The following is a 17,407-nucleotide window of genomic DNA, read 5'->3' on the forward strand; positions in this document are numbered from 1 at the left end:
TTGATGGCCGACTCTGGCACGTCACGCTCCCCGAAGACAGCCGGAGTAGGTCTCGGCTCTTCACAGCGCCTGCGCACAGGCTATGCGCAGGCGCCGTGAAGAGCCAAGCCTATTTCGGCTATTTCCGGAGAAGCGTGGCGCGCCAGAGCCGGCCGTCAATCACTTTCCGTCTGGATTGGAACGCCCATTCCCCGTGGGCAGTCGGAATCGTCTAGGTAGGATTAAACAGTGAGTACGGGGATAAAAAATGTAAGACCGGCATACTGTAGCTCGCGCTACGATGCCGAATTTTATGCTAGAATAATTTTTTTTTTTTTTTTTTTTTTAATAGGGTGAACCCCCGCTTTAATATCTACCTTAAATCACATTGCTATTTGCCTAGTGTACTTGTTTGTAGCCTAAATACCGAAATTTGCACCTAAAAATTTAATTTAGTAACTTTTGTGAAATTCCAGTAAAAACGTGGCTGCGCCAGTAAATTTCGGGTGTCGTGTCAGTAAATTTCAATCTGGTAGGTTGGCAACACTGCTCCTAGCAATGAGCTATGCTGAAGTCTTTGCTATGAGATGGGATATGGGGAAGGGAGGGGTGATGGACATTTACAATATATAATATGAGCTGTGTAAATTGATGGCGCTATATAAGTATTTCATCTGGAATAAACAAAAGGCAGTTAGCAGCAACGAGAACATGCAAGGTACTTGAATGGTGGGAATCGTATGCAATGGCTAACCACCCACCACCAGATGGCGCTGTCATCTCTCTATCGTTTAATTAGCACATTTATGGTACTGCACTCGTAGACGTGAGAGAGACACACAGAGGCGATTGGTAGGAAGATGGTGACAGTAGGACGATGATTGGACAAGGAGAGAAGCTGCAGACTGATGATTGGAAGTGCAGTCAAGCAGGATGGTGATTGGTAGAATACACACACCCCTTACGGACGTTTGTCAGTGTCAGTGCGGTGTTCGTAGTGGGTGGTATCTGTCATATCCGTTGTAGCAGTCTATGCATTGTACTTTCTGTACACCTTGTACATTGTCTTGTCTGGATTGTGTAGTATAATGTAAGGAGTGCAGGGAAGACTATCAGTATTGCGACTTCCTCAGTCCTGATCTTTGATCACCCATTCCTCATTAATCATTGACCTCACATTCCACCTGAACATTGCATGGCATGTAATGATTGCTGATTTTTATTGCATGTAATCACGTAGAATTGTGCACATTGCAGATTCCATCCTCTTGCAGGCTGTGTCTTTGTATCTGGAGATAATGTTCGCACATCTCCCCTGCCCTGGCACCCTGAGAGTGTTCTGCAGGATGTCCTCCTCCTGTGCCAGCGCCTTGCCTGCGTCCCTGTTGCGCTCAGCTGCCTACGTCGGGGGTTCCTGGATACGTTCCTCTGATTCTGCCACTTTCCCGGTGCTGGATCCCGCCACTGGCACAGAACTGGTGAAGGTTACTGACTGTGGGCCTGTAGAGTGCAGAGAGGCATTAAGAACTGCTTCAGGGGCATTTCAGAGCTGGAAGGAGGTGCCCGCCAAGGTGAGCATCAAACTACCTGTGTGATGGCGATATACCGCACTGCCAGGGTTATGTCTTCCCTCCAGATTAAGCATGAGCTCCGGCGTGTTCGCATAGAACACGTGCAGAGCCCGCCAGGACGTGTGTACGGCGCTGTGCTAATCACAGCCAGAGAGACATTGTCCCGATGCTCGGCTGCAGGGATCGTGCAATGTCTCCCTGGCTGTTATTAGCGCAGCACTGTGCACACTTCCTGGCGGGCTCTGCACGTGTTCTATGTGAACACGCCGGAGCTCATCCTTACTCCAGATACCAATCTTCCAAATCTAAAGCTCCGTACACACAGCTGGACCTTTGTCCGGCCAAAATCACATCGGAATTCCAACGGATCTTCTAAAAAAGTCTGCTGTGTGTATATACACGATCGGAATTTCCGATGGAAAAAGTCCTCCTTTCCATTCTGTAGTGCCCAGCAGAGTCCCCCCCCCCCCTTAATTCAGGCAGCAGGGGGGGAGGGGGGGGGAAGGTCTGGATGAACAAAATCTGGTTCTCATTTAAATGCTGTGGTTGAAGCAATTATTGTTTGCTAAGAAGGTCCTAGCAACCAACCACAGCATAGGGATGGATGGGGGGAGTCTGTGCTGAGGACTTGGGGGGGGGGGGGGGGGGGGGGAGGCTGGCAGCAGATGCCACCTTACAGACATATTCAGAATGCCACGCTCACAGACAGCTGAAAAACATTGGTGTCTTGCTGATGGCTCTGTCAAGTGGTGTTGGACCCAGAACAATGCAGGCATCATTAATTGAGATGTTAATCGGCCACGGCTCAAAGAACCCTAAGACCCCATTCACACCTCCGCGACAAAACGCCCGGCGCCGGACGCTCATGCCGCTGGAGGGGAGAATTCCCATTGCTGTCTATGAGATGGTTCACATCTCATAGACGCCGTATGCCTGACGCCTGAAAAAAAGTCCCGGACCCTTTTTTTCAGGCGGCATTGGCGTTCGGCCATAGAAAGCAATGGGAAAGATTTGTTAAAAAAAAAAAAAAAAAGTTACACACTCGCGTCAAAATACGCCGCGTACGCGGCGTATCTTGTCGCGGAGGTGTGAATGCAGCCTTAGCAACCTCTGGAGTAAGGATGAGCTCTGGCGTGTTCGCATGCTACACGTGCAGAGCCCGCCAGGAAGTGTGCACGGCGCTGCGCTAATCACAGCCAGGGAGACATTTCTCGATTCTCGGCTGCAGAGATCGGGAAATGTCTCCCTGGCTGTGATTAGCGCAGCGCCGTGCACACTTCCTGGCGGGCTCTGCACGTGTAGCATGCGAACACGCCAGAGCTCATCTTTACTCTGGAGGAACCCTGACTGAGAATGGCTGCTTTAAAACTATTGTGAACGATGACCTTATTAAAAAAACAAAAAAAACCTATTCAGTTCAAAATAGAAATGAAAGGCAAAACATTTTTGTATAGATATAAAAATACATTTTTTTTCACTTTTTTTTAGAAATGATCACATTCCCTCTGTTCTCAGCTGCATAAGAGCTGGGAGGGGGAGAAGAAGCAGCAGCACGCTGAGCTTCCCAGTGAATGGCTGTGCAGCGGGGGCATGTCAGGACAAGTCTGATCATTGGAGAGCACACTGAGCTAGAGAACTGAGCATGGTGTGTTCTCCTGCTTAGTGTGGTCAGTTTTTTTTATAGGAAAGCAGAGGGACTGGCAGGAACACTGTGAATTTCACATAAAGGAAGCAATACAAAGAGAAGAGGAGACTCTCATACAAGTACATGGTACAGCAGGAATATGAAGTTTTAGGGTAACAACGCATTAGACTTTATAGATCTGAAAATCTTTTGTTTATATTGCCTTAGGAACGAAGCAATCTGTTGCGCAGATGGTATGACCTGATGATCCAAAACAAGGAAGATCTAGCCAAGATTATTACAGCGGAAAATGTAAGATCCTTGATGAACGTTGGCCAAGCTTCTGAAACTTTGTAATGTTTGAGTCGTATTAATGGAAACCTGTACTGAGAGAAATATGTAGGGAGTCATTTCTGACCTACTTTTGAAATTATTAGTTGCCTGGTTTCAATACTTCCTTCCACCATCATCCATTTTAGGGCTTTCTTTTAATCGTTTGCCTTGGCCATATCACTAATAGAGACTAGACAAATATTCACAACCAGAATGCTTATCTACCAAGTTTAAAGGGGTTGTAAAGGTTTGTTTTTTATTTTCTAAATAGGTTCCTTTATCCACTTAAGCCCCGGACCATTTTGTTGTTCAATGACCGGGCCACTTTTTGCGATTCGGCACTGCGGCGCTTTAACTGACAATTGCGCGGTCGTGCGACATAGCTCCGAAACAAAATTGACGTCCTTTTCCCCCCACAAATAGAGCTTTCTTTTGGTGGTATTTGATCACCTCTGCGGTTTTTATTTTTTGCGCTATTAACAAAAATAGAGCGACAATTTTGAAAAAAATGCAATATTTTTTACTTTTTGCTATAATAAATATCCCACAAAAATATATAACAATAAAAACATTTTCCTTAGTTTAGGCCGATGCGTAATTTTCTACATATTTTTGGTAAAAAAAATAAGCGTTCGATTGGTTTGCGCAAAAGTTATAGCGTCTACAAAATAGGGGATAGTTTTATAGCATTTTTATTCATTTTTTTTTTTTTTTTTTTACTAGTAATGGTGGCGATCAGCGATTTTTATCATGACTGCGACATTATGGCAGACACTTCGGACACTTTTTGGGACCATTGTCATTTTTACAGCGATCAGTGCTATAAAAATGCACTGATTACTGTGAAAATGACACTGGCAGTAAAGGGGTTAATCACTAGGAGGTTCTGTAGGGGGTTAAGTGTTCCCTAGGGAGTGATTCTAACTGTGAGGGAATGTGACTTGCTGTGACACGTCACTGATCGTTGTTCCTGATGACAGGGAACACGATCAGTGACGGTGTCACTGGGCAGAACGGGGAGATGTTGTGTTTACACAAACATCTCTCCGTTCTATCTCTCCGTGAGACGATCGCGGGTATGCCCGCGGCAATTGAGTCCACGGGACCCGGGGTTGGGCTCACGGAGATCGTGTCCACAACAACCAGCTTCTTAAAGGGGACGTGTATATATATATATATATATATATATATATATATATATATATACGTCCTTCTGCTTGCCTGTGCCATTCTGCAGATGTATATATGCGTGCACCGGGCGGCAATCGGTTGAGCTAGTGCATTGTTGGTTCACTTACCTTTTCCTTCGATTTCCCTTCTAAATGTTTTTTTTCTTTGTCTGAACTTCTCACTTCCTGTTCCTCCTCAGTAAACTTGCCCCCATCATCTGAGCCGTTCTGGCTGGGGGTTAGTCAGCGTGCTCGCCCCCTCCCTTGGGATGTAGTCCTAAGGGAAGGGGCGAGCATGCTGACTAACCCCCAGCCAGATGATGGGGGCAAGCTTACTGAGGAGAAACAGGAAGTGAGAAATTCAGACAGAAAAAAAACATTTAGAAGGGAAATTGAAGGAAAAGGTAAGTGAACCAACAATGCACTAGCTTAAAGGAACCTATTTAGAAAATAAAAAACACACCTTTACAACCCCTTTGAAACTAAACATTAAAAACAAGTGCTATATTGTAAACTCAGGCTGGCCATACATGGTCGAATTTCGAAAGAATTTTCTTTTGAAAATCAGAAATATTGTACGTTTTGTGATCCGATGGTGCCACCATTGATTTCGAAATTCGACCAACCAAACCTTCAATTTCACCTCCTGTAGCTACAAAAAATAATTTTCGTGGCTGGGAATCTCCTTCTTTTTTTTGTTTTCGGGAATTTTCTTTTCGTGCACTATTTTTCGATTAAATTTCTCGCACGATTCTCCTATCATTGATTTTCCAAAAATTTCCAACATGCCCAATATCTCAAATTCGATGGTCGCACGGAAATCGACTGTTGCTGCAGCCCACTGATGGTGCGAAATTCGACCGAAAAACTCTTAGATAAGACTTTCTAAAGAAAATTCTAAGGGGCAGATCCACAGAGATCTGCACCCGCGCAGCGTATCAGAGATGTGTTACGCCGCCGTGACTTACTTGTCCTCGGTTTGAATCCTGAAAGAATTTGCGCCGTAAGTTATGGCGGCATAGTCTATCTCTGGCGGCGTAACGGCGCGTAATTCAAATCGGCGATTAGGGGGCGTGTTTCATTTAAATGAAGCGCGTCCCTGCGCCGAATGAACTGTGAATGCACCGTCCCTAAATTTCCCGCCGTGCATTTCGCTAAATGACGTCGAAAGGACGTAATTTTTTTTAACATAGACGTGAATTACGTCCATCCCGATTCATGGACGACCTACGCAAAATAAAAAAAAATTCTAAATAAACGCGGGAATGACGGCCATACCTAACATGGCAGGTCTAACTATACGCGACGCAATACCAGCTTTAACTATACGCCGAAAAAAGCCGACTAGAGACGCCGGAAAAAAATGCGCCGGCCGCTCATACGTTCGTGGATCGTCGGAAATAGCTAATTTGCATACCCGACGCGGAAAACGACGTGAACGCCACCCAGCGGACGCCGAAGAATTGCATCTTAGATCCGAAGGCGTACGAAGACGTACACCTGTCGCATCTAACCCAGATGCCGTCGTATCTTGTTTTGAGGATTCAAAACAACGATACGACACAGGTAATTTGAAAGTACGCCGGCGTATCAGTAGATACGCCGGCGTACTCGCTCTGTGGATCTGCCCCTAAGTTTGTTACACTGACCTAATTTGTAGAATGTGATCTGTGATGTCTGTTACTTTTTTTTTTTTTTTATAGGGCAAACCTTTAAAGGAAGCACTTGGTGAAATTGTATATGCTGCAGGCTTTCTGGAGTGGTTCTCTGAAGAGGCTCGCCGTATATATGGAGATGTGATTCCTGTGTCACTGAAAGACCGAAGAGCTTTGGTCCTCAAACAACCTGTTGGAGTTGCAACCATCATTACCCCAGTAGGTCTTAAATCAGCCAGAGTGAAAAAAGAAAAAAAAAAGAAAACATATCCATCTTTTCAGTTGTTATTGTTTATAGCAATCTTTCTACATTCCTTAACCTGAAAATGGCAAAGTTTTTTTATTGTTGCTTTTTTTGTATATTTTTGATCCAGTCCAGCCCCTCCTTCAACTCTCTTCTCACCTACTTGAGATTTACATCAACCCCAACCCAGCAGCCCCCTGAGATATCTACTGTACGTCAGATATCCCAGGAATAATTGCTTTCACACTCTGTGGCTGGAGGAGGGCAGAACTGGTGGCACTTCATCAGGGAGCTTTCTGAACCAGGAAGTGACAGATGGCTCCTGATGAAATCATGAAAGATGGTGGTGATTTCGGACCCTGCGTCACAGCGGATTCGCTGGGTGAGTAAGTAAGTGAATTCAGAATATCAAGCACACTCCGTAAGAGTGGATTAAAATCCCAAATTAAAATTAAACCTGGGATTCGGGGGGTTTAGTTCCTCTTTAAATGCCTCCCCTGATGTATCCAAGCTTCACTCTTGTCTTATTTGTGTATAAATATGCTGATTTCATCAAGGCCCAACTGTTGGCTGTTAGGAGTGGGTGGTTATAAAGTATGGTTTTATTAGCAACTTGGAATACAAGCTTCTGCATTGATATGACTGCAGTATTGGCATATGCGTGCTTGTGATGTTTCACCAGCAAGCTGTGGCTACTTGGATATAGAAGAACAACAATACTACTACTTCACTTATGGCAGTGGATATCATTACTTGCTTTGTATAAACCATATATATATTTAGAAATAATCCTTATTTTTTTTTTTTCTGCCATCAGTGGAATTTTCCCAGTGCAATGATCACAAGAAAGGTTGGGGCTGCTCTGGCTGCTGGATGTACCGTTATAGTGAAGCCTGCAGAAGACACCCCGCTGTCTGCATTAGCACTTGCAGAGGTAAAGTTTATGTACATTTCATCCTGTGATCTTTGTTTGTGGCTGAGCTTACTTCTCTTTTGCTTTGTGTATATTGCAGCTCGCTCATCAGGCCGGCATTCCAGATGGCGTGTACAATGTTGTGCCATGTTCCAGGCAGAAGGCCCCAAAAGTTGGAGAAATTCTTTGCACAGATCCTGCAGTAGCCAAAATTTCTTTTACTGGGTCTACTGCTACAGGAAAGGTAATATGCATTTAATACACTGTTTAAATATGCATTACTGTTAAGTATTTCCTCTGTTATTTCTACAAGCAGCGTCCTTATGCCGTGTACACACAGTCGGAATTTCTGATGGAAAAAGTCAGACGGACTTAGAAAGAGAACGTGTTCTCTTTTTTTTTACCGACGGAAATTCCGTTTGTCTGTATGGAATTCCAACAGAGAAAAAAACACGCATGCTCGGAAACAATTTGACGCGTGCTCGGAAGCATTGAACTTAATTTTTATAGGCTCGTCGTAGTGTTGTACGTCACCGCGTTTTTGACAGTCGGAATTTGGTGTGTCCGTGTGTATGCAAGACAGCTTGATCATAATTCTGTCGGAAAAACCCGTCGGAGTTCGTGTGTACGCGGCATTAGATTTGGCAAGATATGGGATTTTCACCTTGACTCATAGGAGTTATTTACTAAAACTGGAGTGATCACAATCTGGTGCAGCTCTGCATTGAAACCAATCGGCTTACAGGTCACCAAGTTGAAGATAGAAGCTGATTGGCTTTCTGACTGCCTTCTTTTGCCAAAGACAGATGGAATTGTGCTGAGTGTCTATAATGACTAAAGGCAATATTCAAGGTTGTGGTGAAAATGGAATGGAATTCTTCTGCAATAGTCAATTATTTAAACAATTTTATTTTCTGTCTTGTGAAGATAACACGTTTTCTGAATTAAGAAAAGTTTGAGATTTTTTTTTTTTTTAGAGAGTATGCATAAAGAGAAATGTGGAGGCAACCTCCTCCTTCTATTCAGTCCCTGAAAATGCTTGTTAATTGTCTATCTCTGGTTTAAAAATTCTCACTGACTTGGAACAAGTGTGCAATTTAGAAAGTAGAGGTTCAGTCAGAACTTCTGGTCTGCTTGCCTAAGTTCTTAGACTTGTAAACTATTGCGGCAACTGGAACAGCATGAAGGTAACAAGCATATTTTGGAAGGGGAGGTCAACAATGGCACCCTAAATCCCTCTCTAGGTATAGGTGTTATTTAGTAGTCATTCGGGATGAGCTCCGGCGTGTTCGCACAGTGCACGTGCAGAGCCCGCCAGGAAGTCTGCACGGCGCTGCGCTAACCACAGGGAGACATTTCCCGATCTCTGCAGCCGAGCATCTGGAATATGTCTCCCTGCCTGTGATTAGCGCCGTACAGACTTCCTGGTGGGCTTTGCATGTGCACTATGCGAACACGCCGGAGCTCATCACTAGTAGTCGTATGTTTAAAGGTGGGAATTGTGGGTAGCTATGGGCATAACGGACAGTTATTTTTCAGTTTTAGATATGAGAATTGTTTTGTGGCTGATCATGTTTCCTGTTTTTCCCTGTGCAGGTTCTGCTTCGCTATGCAGCTGATTCTGTAAAGCGGGTGTCTATGGAACTTGGAGGTCATGCTCCGTTCATTGTGTTTGATAGTGCAGACGTTGACAAAGCAGCAGCTGGTGCTTTTGCTTCCAAATTTCGGAATTCTGGACAGGTATGAGACATTGCTCATTTCAAAAGAGACCTGAAGGGGGAGGATAAGATAGGTGACTTTGGACTTGGTCCTCCTAGTGAGTGATGCAGGATTAGAGTATTTTGAAAGCAGCACATTAAAAAGTGAATACTGTGTTTCCCCGAAAATAAGACTGGGTCTTGTATTCATTTTGGCTACAAAAAAAGGATTATAGCTTATTTTCAGGGGATGTCTTATTTTTCACCTGTCTTCTTTCCCCCTCTCCTTCCCTGTCGGCTCAGGAGTCGGCATCTCTGTAATCCCCAAAATAAACCCTAGTTAAAGTCCATGTAAAATCATTTAATCCGCTCTATAAATGGATTATGTAATGTCCGGTGTGTGTCTTTATGTAACATTATTGTAGAAAATACCTTCTTTACAGCGCCACTGGGTGCCCATATGACCCGCCTGAGCTCTTCTTCCCTGCTCTGAGCACTGATGAGGGAGTTGCCGAGATCCCCACTGACATCAGCCGTGCTCAGGGCATTGCAGAGGGAAGGGGCGCTGATGTCAGCTGAGAGGAGGAGAGCTCCGGCGGGTCACATGAGTGCCCAGCGACGCTGTAAATAGAGAGGGATACACACACACAGAATTTTAATATCAATACTTGTATACCATGCTTTTATTTGCACAAAACGAGAATAGATTTCCTTTAAATAATTGTATTTCTTATCTCCTACAGACTTGTGTCTGTTCAAACCGATTCCTTGTTCAAAAGGGAATACATGATGTCTTTGTAAAGAAGCTGGCAGCGTTGGTAACAAATGATTTACATTTGGGCAATGGATTTGAAGAAGGTGTCACTCAGGGTCCACTTATTAATGAAAAAGCCGTGGAGAAGGTAATTAGCAGAAACTTGGGCTTGTCAAATGTTCTTCCTGCAATATAGTTATTTATTAAGACAGGAAGAACCAATTGTGAGAAGTTGTCTGTACACCTCAGTCGAATTGTCCTACCAGTGATAATGTGTCCCAGAAATCCTGTACAGACATTAACTTTTTCCAAGTCAGAGGAAACAAGATTTCCCAGCACACGTACCAGCCAGCCTGCAGAACAACCAAATTGGCACTGTCTAACAGTTTGCATTAAACAGAGTTTTGTTTGCACACATTTGCAAAACAGTTACATGCGTAAGGCGCAGTGCCCATATCAATGGACATACATAATGCCGTCCTAACTCAAACATTTCCAGAGGTTCCATAGTAGGAGCACATATATTAATGTATAGGTTAAGGACAGGTGTGCCTGGACCAACCTATAAATAACCTTTGCAGCAAGGTGCACATGGCAACGCACATCGCAAAACACTACTATGGAGGCTCTGGAAATGTTAGAGTTGGGACCGCAGTATATACAGAGGTCCCTTGATGTGGGCACTGTGGCTTTCGCATGTAGTTGCAAATGTGTGCAAACAAAGCCATTTGTTTTTAATGCAAACTGTTAGACAGGGCCAATTTGGTTGTTTTTCAGGCTGGCTGGTGAGTGTGCTGGGAAATCTTTCGTTTGTGATGTGCGTTGCCTTTCCATGTTCACCTTGCCAGTTATAGGTTGGGGTGGTTGCAGTTTTTTTTTTTTGTATTAAAATGCACTTCCAGGGCACTGTGGGGGGGGATGGAGCTATGTCTGACCTTTTGACTTCGAACAAGATCAACATTTGATTGCTGGTAATGTAACGAAATATTGAGTTTTTGGTGCCTGCTATACCCCAGTTAATTCACAAATTTTTCCAACTGATGGGTTCCCTTTTAAATAAAGACTGAAAAAAAAATGCACAACAAGACACAGGTAAACCTTGCGTGAGACCACGGGGTGAAAGGTCATGCCCACCTTTATCAGGTCTTGCCTTTTTGATTATGTTCGAGTACCGCAGTTGTCTCTTTAAGGTCCAGTTCACACCATAGTAACATAGCAGTCCGGATGTGTTCCAGATGCTTTTCTGAATGCGTTTTTTTTTTACACGTTTTTGGTGCATTTTTACATGCAGTCCAGTGCATTCCCCCCCTCCCCCCCTCTTTTTTTCTTAAGCTTAAGGGCCAGTTCACACCACATACAGTCCAGTTTGTGTTTGTTTTATTTCTGCATCAAAAATGCATGGAAAATAGGTTATATTGTTTCCAATGGCATAGTTCCAGAAAGAAAAGTAGAAAATGCTGCATTTCTCCTGCACTGGAGCATAGTAAAATGCTTAAAAAACGCACTGGAATGCACTAGACGCTTAAAAACGCACTGGACTCTAGTATCGTGAATGAGAACAGAAGAAAAAAAGCACCTGTAATGCATCTGGAAACGCATCAGAAACGACCCAAAAACGTGCATGCAGAAAAGCATCCGGAATGAATCTGAAGTGCGTTTTTTGTGGTGCTAACCAGCCCTAAATATTTTTTTTAACGCACGGGAAGTGCAAGCACTGGTGTGAACTATGCCATTAAAACCCTATAACCTAATTTCCATGTGTGTTTGATGCAGAAAAAAATTGTACTGGCCCCAAAAGAGAGATGCATAGGGGAAGGCGGGGGGACTTGACCAAGGAAATTCTGATACCTTCTACATACAGTTGTTACTGAGTTTCAAACATCTAATTACAATATTATAATTTTAAACAAATTAAATGTATTAAACTGTCACCATGTAGCTGAGATTGTCACATTTTGTTTTTAATCTAGGTGGAGCAGCATGTGCAAGATGCCGTGTCTCAGGGTGCTTGTATTGAAGTGGGAGGCAAACGGTCCAGTGTTGGCAAAAACTTTTATGAACCTACATTGATCAGCAATGTTACTACAAAGATGCTTTGCACCAGAGAAGAAACATTTGGACCCCTAGCACCTGTCATTAAGTAAGCAGAGATTGCAGTTGGATCCTTATTATGGGTCTGTTAAGTCTGAGTCTAATTAAAGTGGAACGTCAGTCAGAAAATTAAGTTCTGCTAGATCACTTTAGGCTGGCCCCTTTTGCTGGTAAAGCTATGTAAAACATAAAAAAAAAGGTCCCTATACTGTTTAAAACCTAGTAATACACGGTCTCACCCTGTTCTGCACATGCTCAGTTGCTCTTTATTTTTAGGCACTGCTGAGTTTGTAGAGGTCGATCTGCTGACAGCCTAAGAGCCCTTTCACACTGGCAGCGCCCAGGTGTCGGCGGTAAAGCGCCGCTAGTTTCAGCGGCGCATTACCTTCGTTTTTGTGATGATTTTCGGGAGCTGGCTTTTACCCCCCTGGTAGCGGCCGAATAAAGGGCTAAAAAAGCTGAATTAAACCCTCCTATCCTTTACAGCCAAGAAAGCTGATTCTGTTTGGACTGCAACTGTCATTGTGTTGCACACGTGGTCAGTTAGGAAACCGGTCATTTGATGGTTTGACACTCTGGTTGAGGACACAAGCAAATCAAACAGTTTTTTTTTTGTTAAAGTGGAAGTCCATGCAAAATCTAAAATCCCTGCATCTATAGACACCAGGGATCTAACACTAAACCTCTCTATACCTGTAAAGAAAAGATGAGTATACATACCTTTTTTGGAAGCCAATCTGACCTGCAGATCTCCAGCACCGGAAGCTCTGCAGAGGACACGGAGGACAACGGCTGTGAAATGAAGGGGAAGTGACGTCACCCATAGAGTTACTATGGGGCTTCCGTTGTCCTCCGTCTCCTCTGCACCCGCCTACACAGAGAAGCCACGGCTGACAGCTCAGCGTGGGATCGGGTCGGCTCGGCTTTCAAAAAGGTATGTATACTCGTTTTTTTCTTTACAGGGATAGAGAAGTTTGTGTTAGATGCCTGGGATTTTAGATTTTGCATGGACTTCCACTTTGAAATGGCAAATTGATGGGTTTAGTTCCGCTTCATAATTTACAGCTGAGGGCTTTGGGATTCAGCAAAATGGCAGCCTCCAACAAGAAGAAACAGGAACACTGCTGTAGGCAGTTTACAGCAAACACTCATTTTGGTTGCATAATTATTAATGTAGAACAGGGGTGTCAAACTCAATTTCATTGTGGGCTGCATCAGAATTATGATTGCCCTCAAAAGGGCCGGTTGTATCTGTAAGATTAGATGTCCAGCGCATCCCCTCCCCCTACATTAGATGTCAAGAGCCACCCCACCATCAGAAGCTGAGTCCCCCACTCTCCCTTACATCACAGTGCATCACCCTTTTCCTTATGCTGCTACTGGGAAGAAGCTGGATGCATTGCTTGAAGGCAGAAAGCGGGGGTCTGGAGGAGGACCAGAGGAGCTGCAGGAGAGGTGCGAGGGCCACATGAAATGGCCTGGAGGGCCAGATTCGGCCCGCGGGCCTTGTGTTTGACATCTGTGATATATAATGTTTGTTCCTTGCTAAAGAACATTCTTTTTTATCAAGTTGTTATGGGTAAAGTTTCACTTTAATCTTGTTGGTTTCAAGCCTTTTCTGTGAGGAAGTTCATACCATATGATTGCTTTATGTTAGTGCTTTTTTTCAATGATACCAGGAAATGCAGGAGTACTCTGTTCCATTTTGTTTTGTATTTTTTTTTTTTTTTTTTTTTTTATCAAAAAGGTTTTTATTGCTCACAAAACATACAAACAATGAAAGTCACAGTCACGACAGCAAAATTGCAGGTCAAACAACAAAAGTACTAAAAGAAATCATTTCACATATTCAATATACCATCTCGACCAGCTTGACACAATTTGCAGAACCCCCTTCCCCGCCCGCTCATCCACCCCTCCACCCTCCATGCCTACCAAATGACCAGGCAGGAGACCCTGTCAGTTATCTTCTGCCCCTACATCCCTCCAAGTAGCCTTGCCTGTACCAGCTCCAAGGGGCTTAGCCCAGGTGTCGCGAGCCATGGATCCCACAGTTTTCCCTGCGTTCCCTCTGTGTTGGTTTGTTTTGTATTTTTAATGGTTTTTGTACTGTCTAATACTCTATACTTGTATGTGTGGCTATTGTGTTTTAATTTAATTTTTATTTTTAATCAACCAGATTTGATACTGAAGAGGAAGCCCTTGCCATTGCAAATTCAGCTAATGTCGGCTTAGCGGGTATGTTATACCACAGAACTCCGTAAACCAATGTTCTAGGAGATAATGGCCAAACTTTATATGTGAGCTTAGGGTGGGTTAGATTATGCCTTTTTAGCGTCTTATATTTCAGACATAAACATTATTTAGCATTCTGTCTACCTGACTCCTCCAGCAAGACTGCTAACAGTCACAGATGTAGTTTCACATTAAAAATATTTTGCTAGGATAAAGTTCAGATGTGAAGAATTCGAACCAACCTGAGAAATGTAAGAAATCAATATGGAAGGCAAACGCACAAATCTGAAATATGGGATATAGGGGCATTTCTGATAATAAAAAAAACTATGAAATGGAACATATGCATTAACAAGGGAGTCAGGGCAATTGTATTTCATCTAAAGCAGTCCTTACCCCAAAAAAATGTTTTCCACCTTTTACACCCTATGGCCAGTATTCTTCAGGTACTAAACCTTTCGGCTGAATAAATGTTCTGTGAGCTGTATTGGGGACATTATTAAAATGATGGGAGCCACACCATGTTCCACAGCATATTCAGCGATAGAAGCGTTTCTCCAACTACTGTTAGGGGCTTATTAACCACTTAAGCCCCGGACCAATATGCTGCCTAAAGACCCAAGGGGTTTTTACAGTTCGGGACTGCGTCGCTTTAACAGACAATTGCGCGGTCGTACGACGTGATTACAAAATTGGCGTCCTTTTTTCCCCACAAATAGAGCTTTCTTTTGGTGGTATTTGATCACCTCTGCGGTTTTTATTTTTTGCGCTATAAACAAAAATAGAGCGACAATTTTGAAAAAAATGCAATATTTTTTACTTTTTGCTATAATAAATATCCCCCAAAAACATATATAACATTTTTTTTTTCCTCAGTTTAGGCCGATCGCAATAATCGTTTATCGGTTGGTTTGCGCAAAATTTATAGCGTTTACAAAATAGGGGATAGTTTTATTGCATTTTTATTTTTTTTACTACTAATGGCGGCGATCAGCGATTTTTTTCGTGATTGCGACATTATGGCGGACACTTCGGACAATTTTGACACATTTTTGGGACCATTGTCATTTTCACAGCAAAAAATGCATTTAAATTGCATTCTTTATTGTGAAAATGACAGTTGCAGTTTGGGAGTTAAACACAGGGGGCGCTGTAACATTTAGTGTTCACTTAGTGTGTGTTTACTACTGTAGGGGGGGTGTGGCTGTAGGAATGACGTCATCGATCGAGTCTCCCCTATAAAGGGGATCACTCGATCGATGCGCCGCCATAGTGAAGCACGGGGAAGCCGTGTTTACACACGGCTCTCCCCGTTCTTCAGCTCCGGGGAGCGATCGCGACGGAGCGGCTATAAACGAATAGCCGTGCCGTCGTCCCGGATTGCTCCCTGAGGCTTACTGACCGCCGCATGTAGCGGTGGGGGGGGGGGTCCCGATCGGACCCCCACCCACGTCAAGCAGAGGACGTACAGGTACGTGCATGTGCCTGTCCGTGCCATTCTGCTGACGTATATCTACATGAGGAGGTCGGCAAGTGGTTAACCGCATAATACTTCCCTGTGTTAAAGGCTAACTCTACCTCTTTATACTGTGTTCCATCCAAGCCCTCTTTTCTCCTTTTGCTTCCTCCTATTTGCAGGCCCTTATTTTTGTAGTAACTCAGAAAATAAAAGGGAGAAGAGACTTGCATAGCATAAAATCTTTTAAAACGTTATTATAATAAAGGATATCCTACACTAGTAATTAGTGAAAGCTTTATAATAATGTTAATTTGGTGTGTTAATTTTAGTGTGTTTTGTAGCTGCTATAAACATTCATGGAGATGTTTTTTTTTTGCCTGTCAGTAATATACTATATTATGTGGTTGCAGGTTACTTTTATTCCCAGGACCCAGCACAGATCTGGAGAGTGGCAGAACGCCTTGAAGTGGGAATGGTTGGTGTTAATGAGGGCTTACTCTCCTCAGTAGAGTGTCCGTTTGGTGGAGTCAAGCAGTCTGGTCTTGGCAGAGAAGGATCCAAATATGGCATTGATGAGTATTTAGAAGTTAAATATGTGTGTTATGGAGGTCTATAATGTATAGTATGAAAATGCCATTATTTACCGAGCACAATAAATCCAGTAGGCCATATGAACAAACCTCCCCAATGAGTGCTTTTCATAGTTAAGGTCCATTGACTTGGCAACCATCTGTCTTTATGTTCTTGTAAGTATTGTCCACTGACCATCCTACCTTAAAGGAACAATAAAGGTTCGTTTTTTTATTAGATCAATTGATTGCTGTAAGCAAGAACATTTAAATATCACTTACCTCGTTTTTCCTTTTGACCTCCAAAATACAGTAATCCAGGTTTGAAAATGCCATTTCCTGTCTCTCCTCTTCTTGCTTTCCACCAGTATCTGAGCCGTTTTGCATGGTGGAAAGCAGAATGTGCTCACCCCCTCCCTATGAAGATGCTCTCTTATCCCTCACAGGCATGGAGGCTAAGCATAATGGGAACTGTAGTTCCCATTAGGCCGTGATGTAGCAAGAATGAATGCGCACCGCAAACCAGGAAGTCAGTGAGAATAATGATTCAGGAGTGACGGAGGTGAATAAAACGATTTCAACAGGTATCAAACTAGTTATAATGCAAAACATTACTTTTTACTTTATCAGCTACTGTCAGACTTTAATTTAAGAGGAAAATATTTTTGTCTTTACAACCCCTTTAAGGGTAAACCTTAAGTGACCTAAAACATTTTGAAGGGAACAGAGACTGCACCTTGTAGTTCTCACAAGTACCTATTGTCTATTTCACAATAGAGGCTCTGGCATTATACAGCTGAATATAGGGGAATGGTTTTAGAATCGGGGGAGCAGGACTTTGGTCAATCCAGTGGGTTCCACAGGGATCATTTTGAAGGCTAAAATAGTGCTCTCTTGTTACCTTAGAAATGTTTCATGGATATGTACGGTAACTAAAGTATATTAATACGGACTGTGAAAAAAAACCATGCGCCTAGAATTAAACTCGAATATCCTTTTTGTACATCTATCAGGCTTTTCCAGTACTGCAGCTAAAAATGAACACTAACCATTTACTATAGCATACCTGGGGACTAGTGACTAGGTTTTCCACTATCACCAAATTTGCTAGATC

At 43.2% G+C, this 17,407-nt stretch overlaps 1 protein-coding gene across 3 annotated transcripts; it reads left to right on the forward strand.

Moving 5' to 3' along the window:
- Positions 1-955: 955 nt before the first annotated feature.
- Positions 956-16,407, forward strand: ALDH5A1 (aldehyde dehydrogenase 5 family member A1). 3 transcript variants are annotated; one of them, XM_040353803.1, is made up of 11 exons: positions 956-1,069; positions 1,237-1,550; positions 3,403-3,486; positions 6,380-6,550; positions 7,393-7,509; positions 7,589-7,732; positions 9,085-9,228; positions 9,929-10,087; positions 11,910-12,079; positions 14,210-14,268; positions 16,135-16,407. In XM_040353803.1, the coding sequence occupies exons 2-11, from the start codon at positions 1,278-1,280 to the stop codon at positions 16,338-16,340; spliced, it is 1,527 nt and encodes a 508-aa protein (XP_040209737.1). In that variant the 5' UTR covers positions 956-1,069; positions 1,237-1,277; the 3' UTR covers positions 16,341-16,407. The 3 variants fall into 3 exon arrangements, with proteins under 3 accessions (XP_040209737.1, XP_040209738.1, XP_040209736.1); XM_040353804.1 differs by having other exon boundaries at positions 1,254-1,550; XM_040353802.1 differs by lacking the exon at positions 956-1,069 and having other exon boundaries at positions 1,076-1,550.
- The last annotated feature ends 1,000 nt before the right edge of the window (positions 16,408-17,407 follow it).

This window comes from Rana temporaria, chromosome 5 (genome assembly GCF_905171775.1).
Source record: "Rana temporaria chromosome 5, aRanTem1.1, whole genome shotgun sequence".
Taxonomy (NCBI): Eukaryota; Metazoa; Chordata; class Amphibia; order Anura; family Ranidae; genus Rana; species Rana temporaria.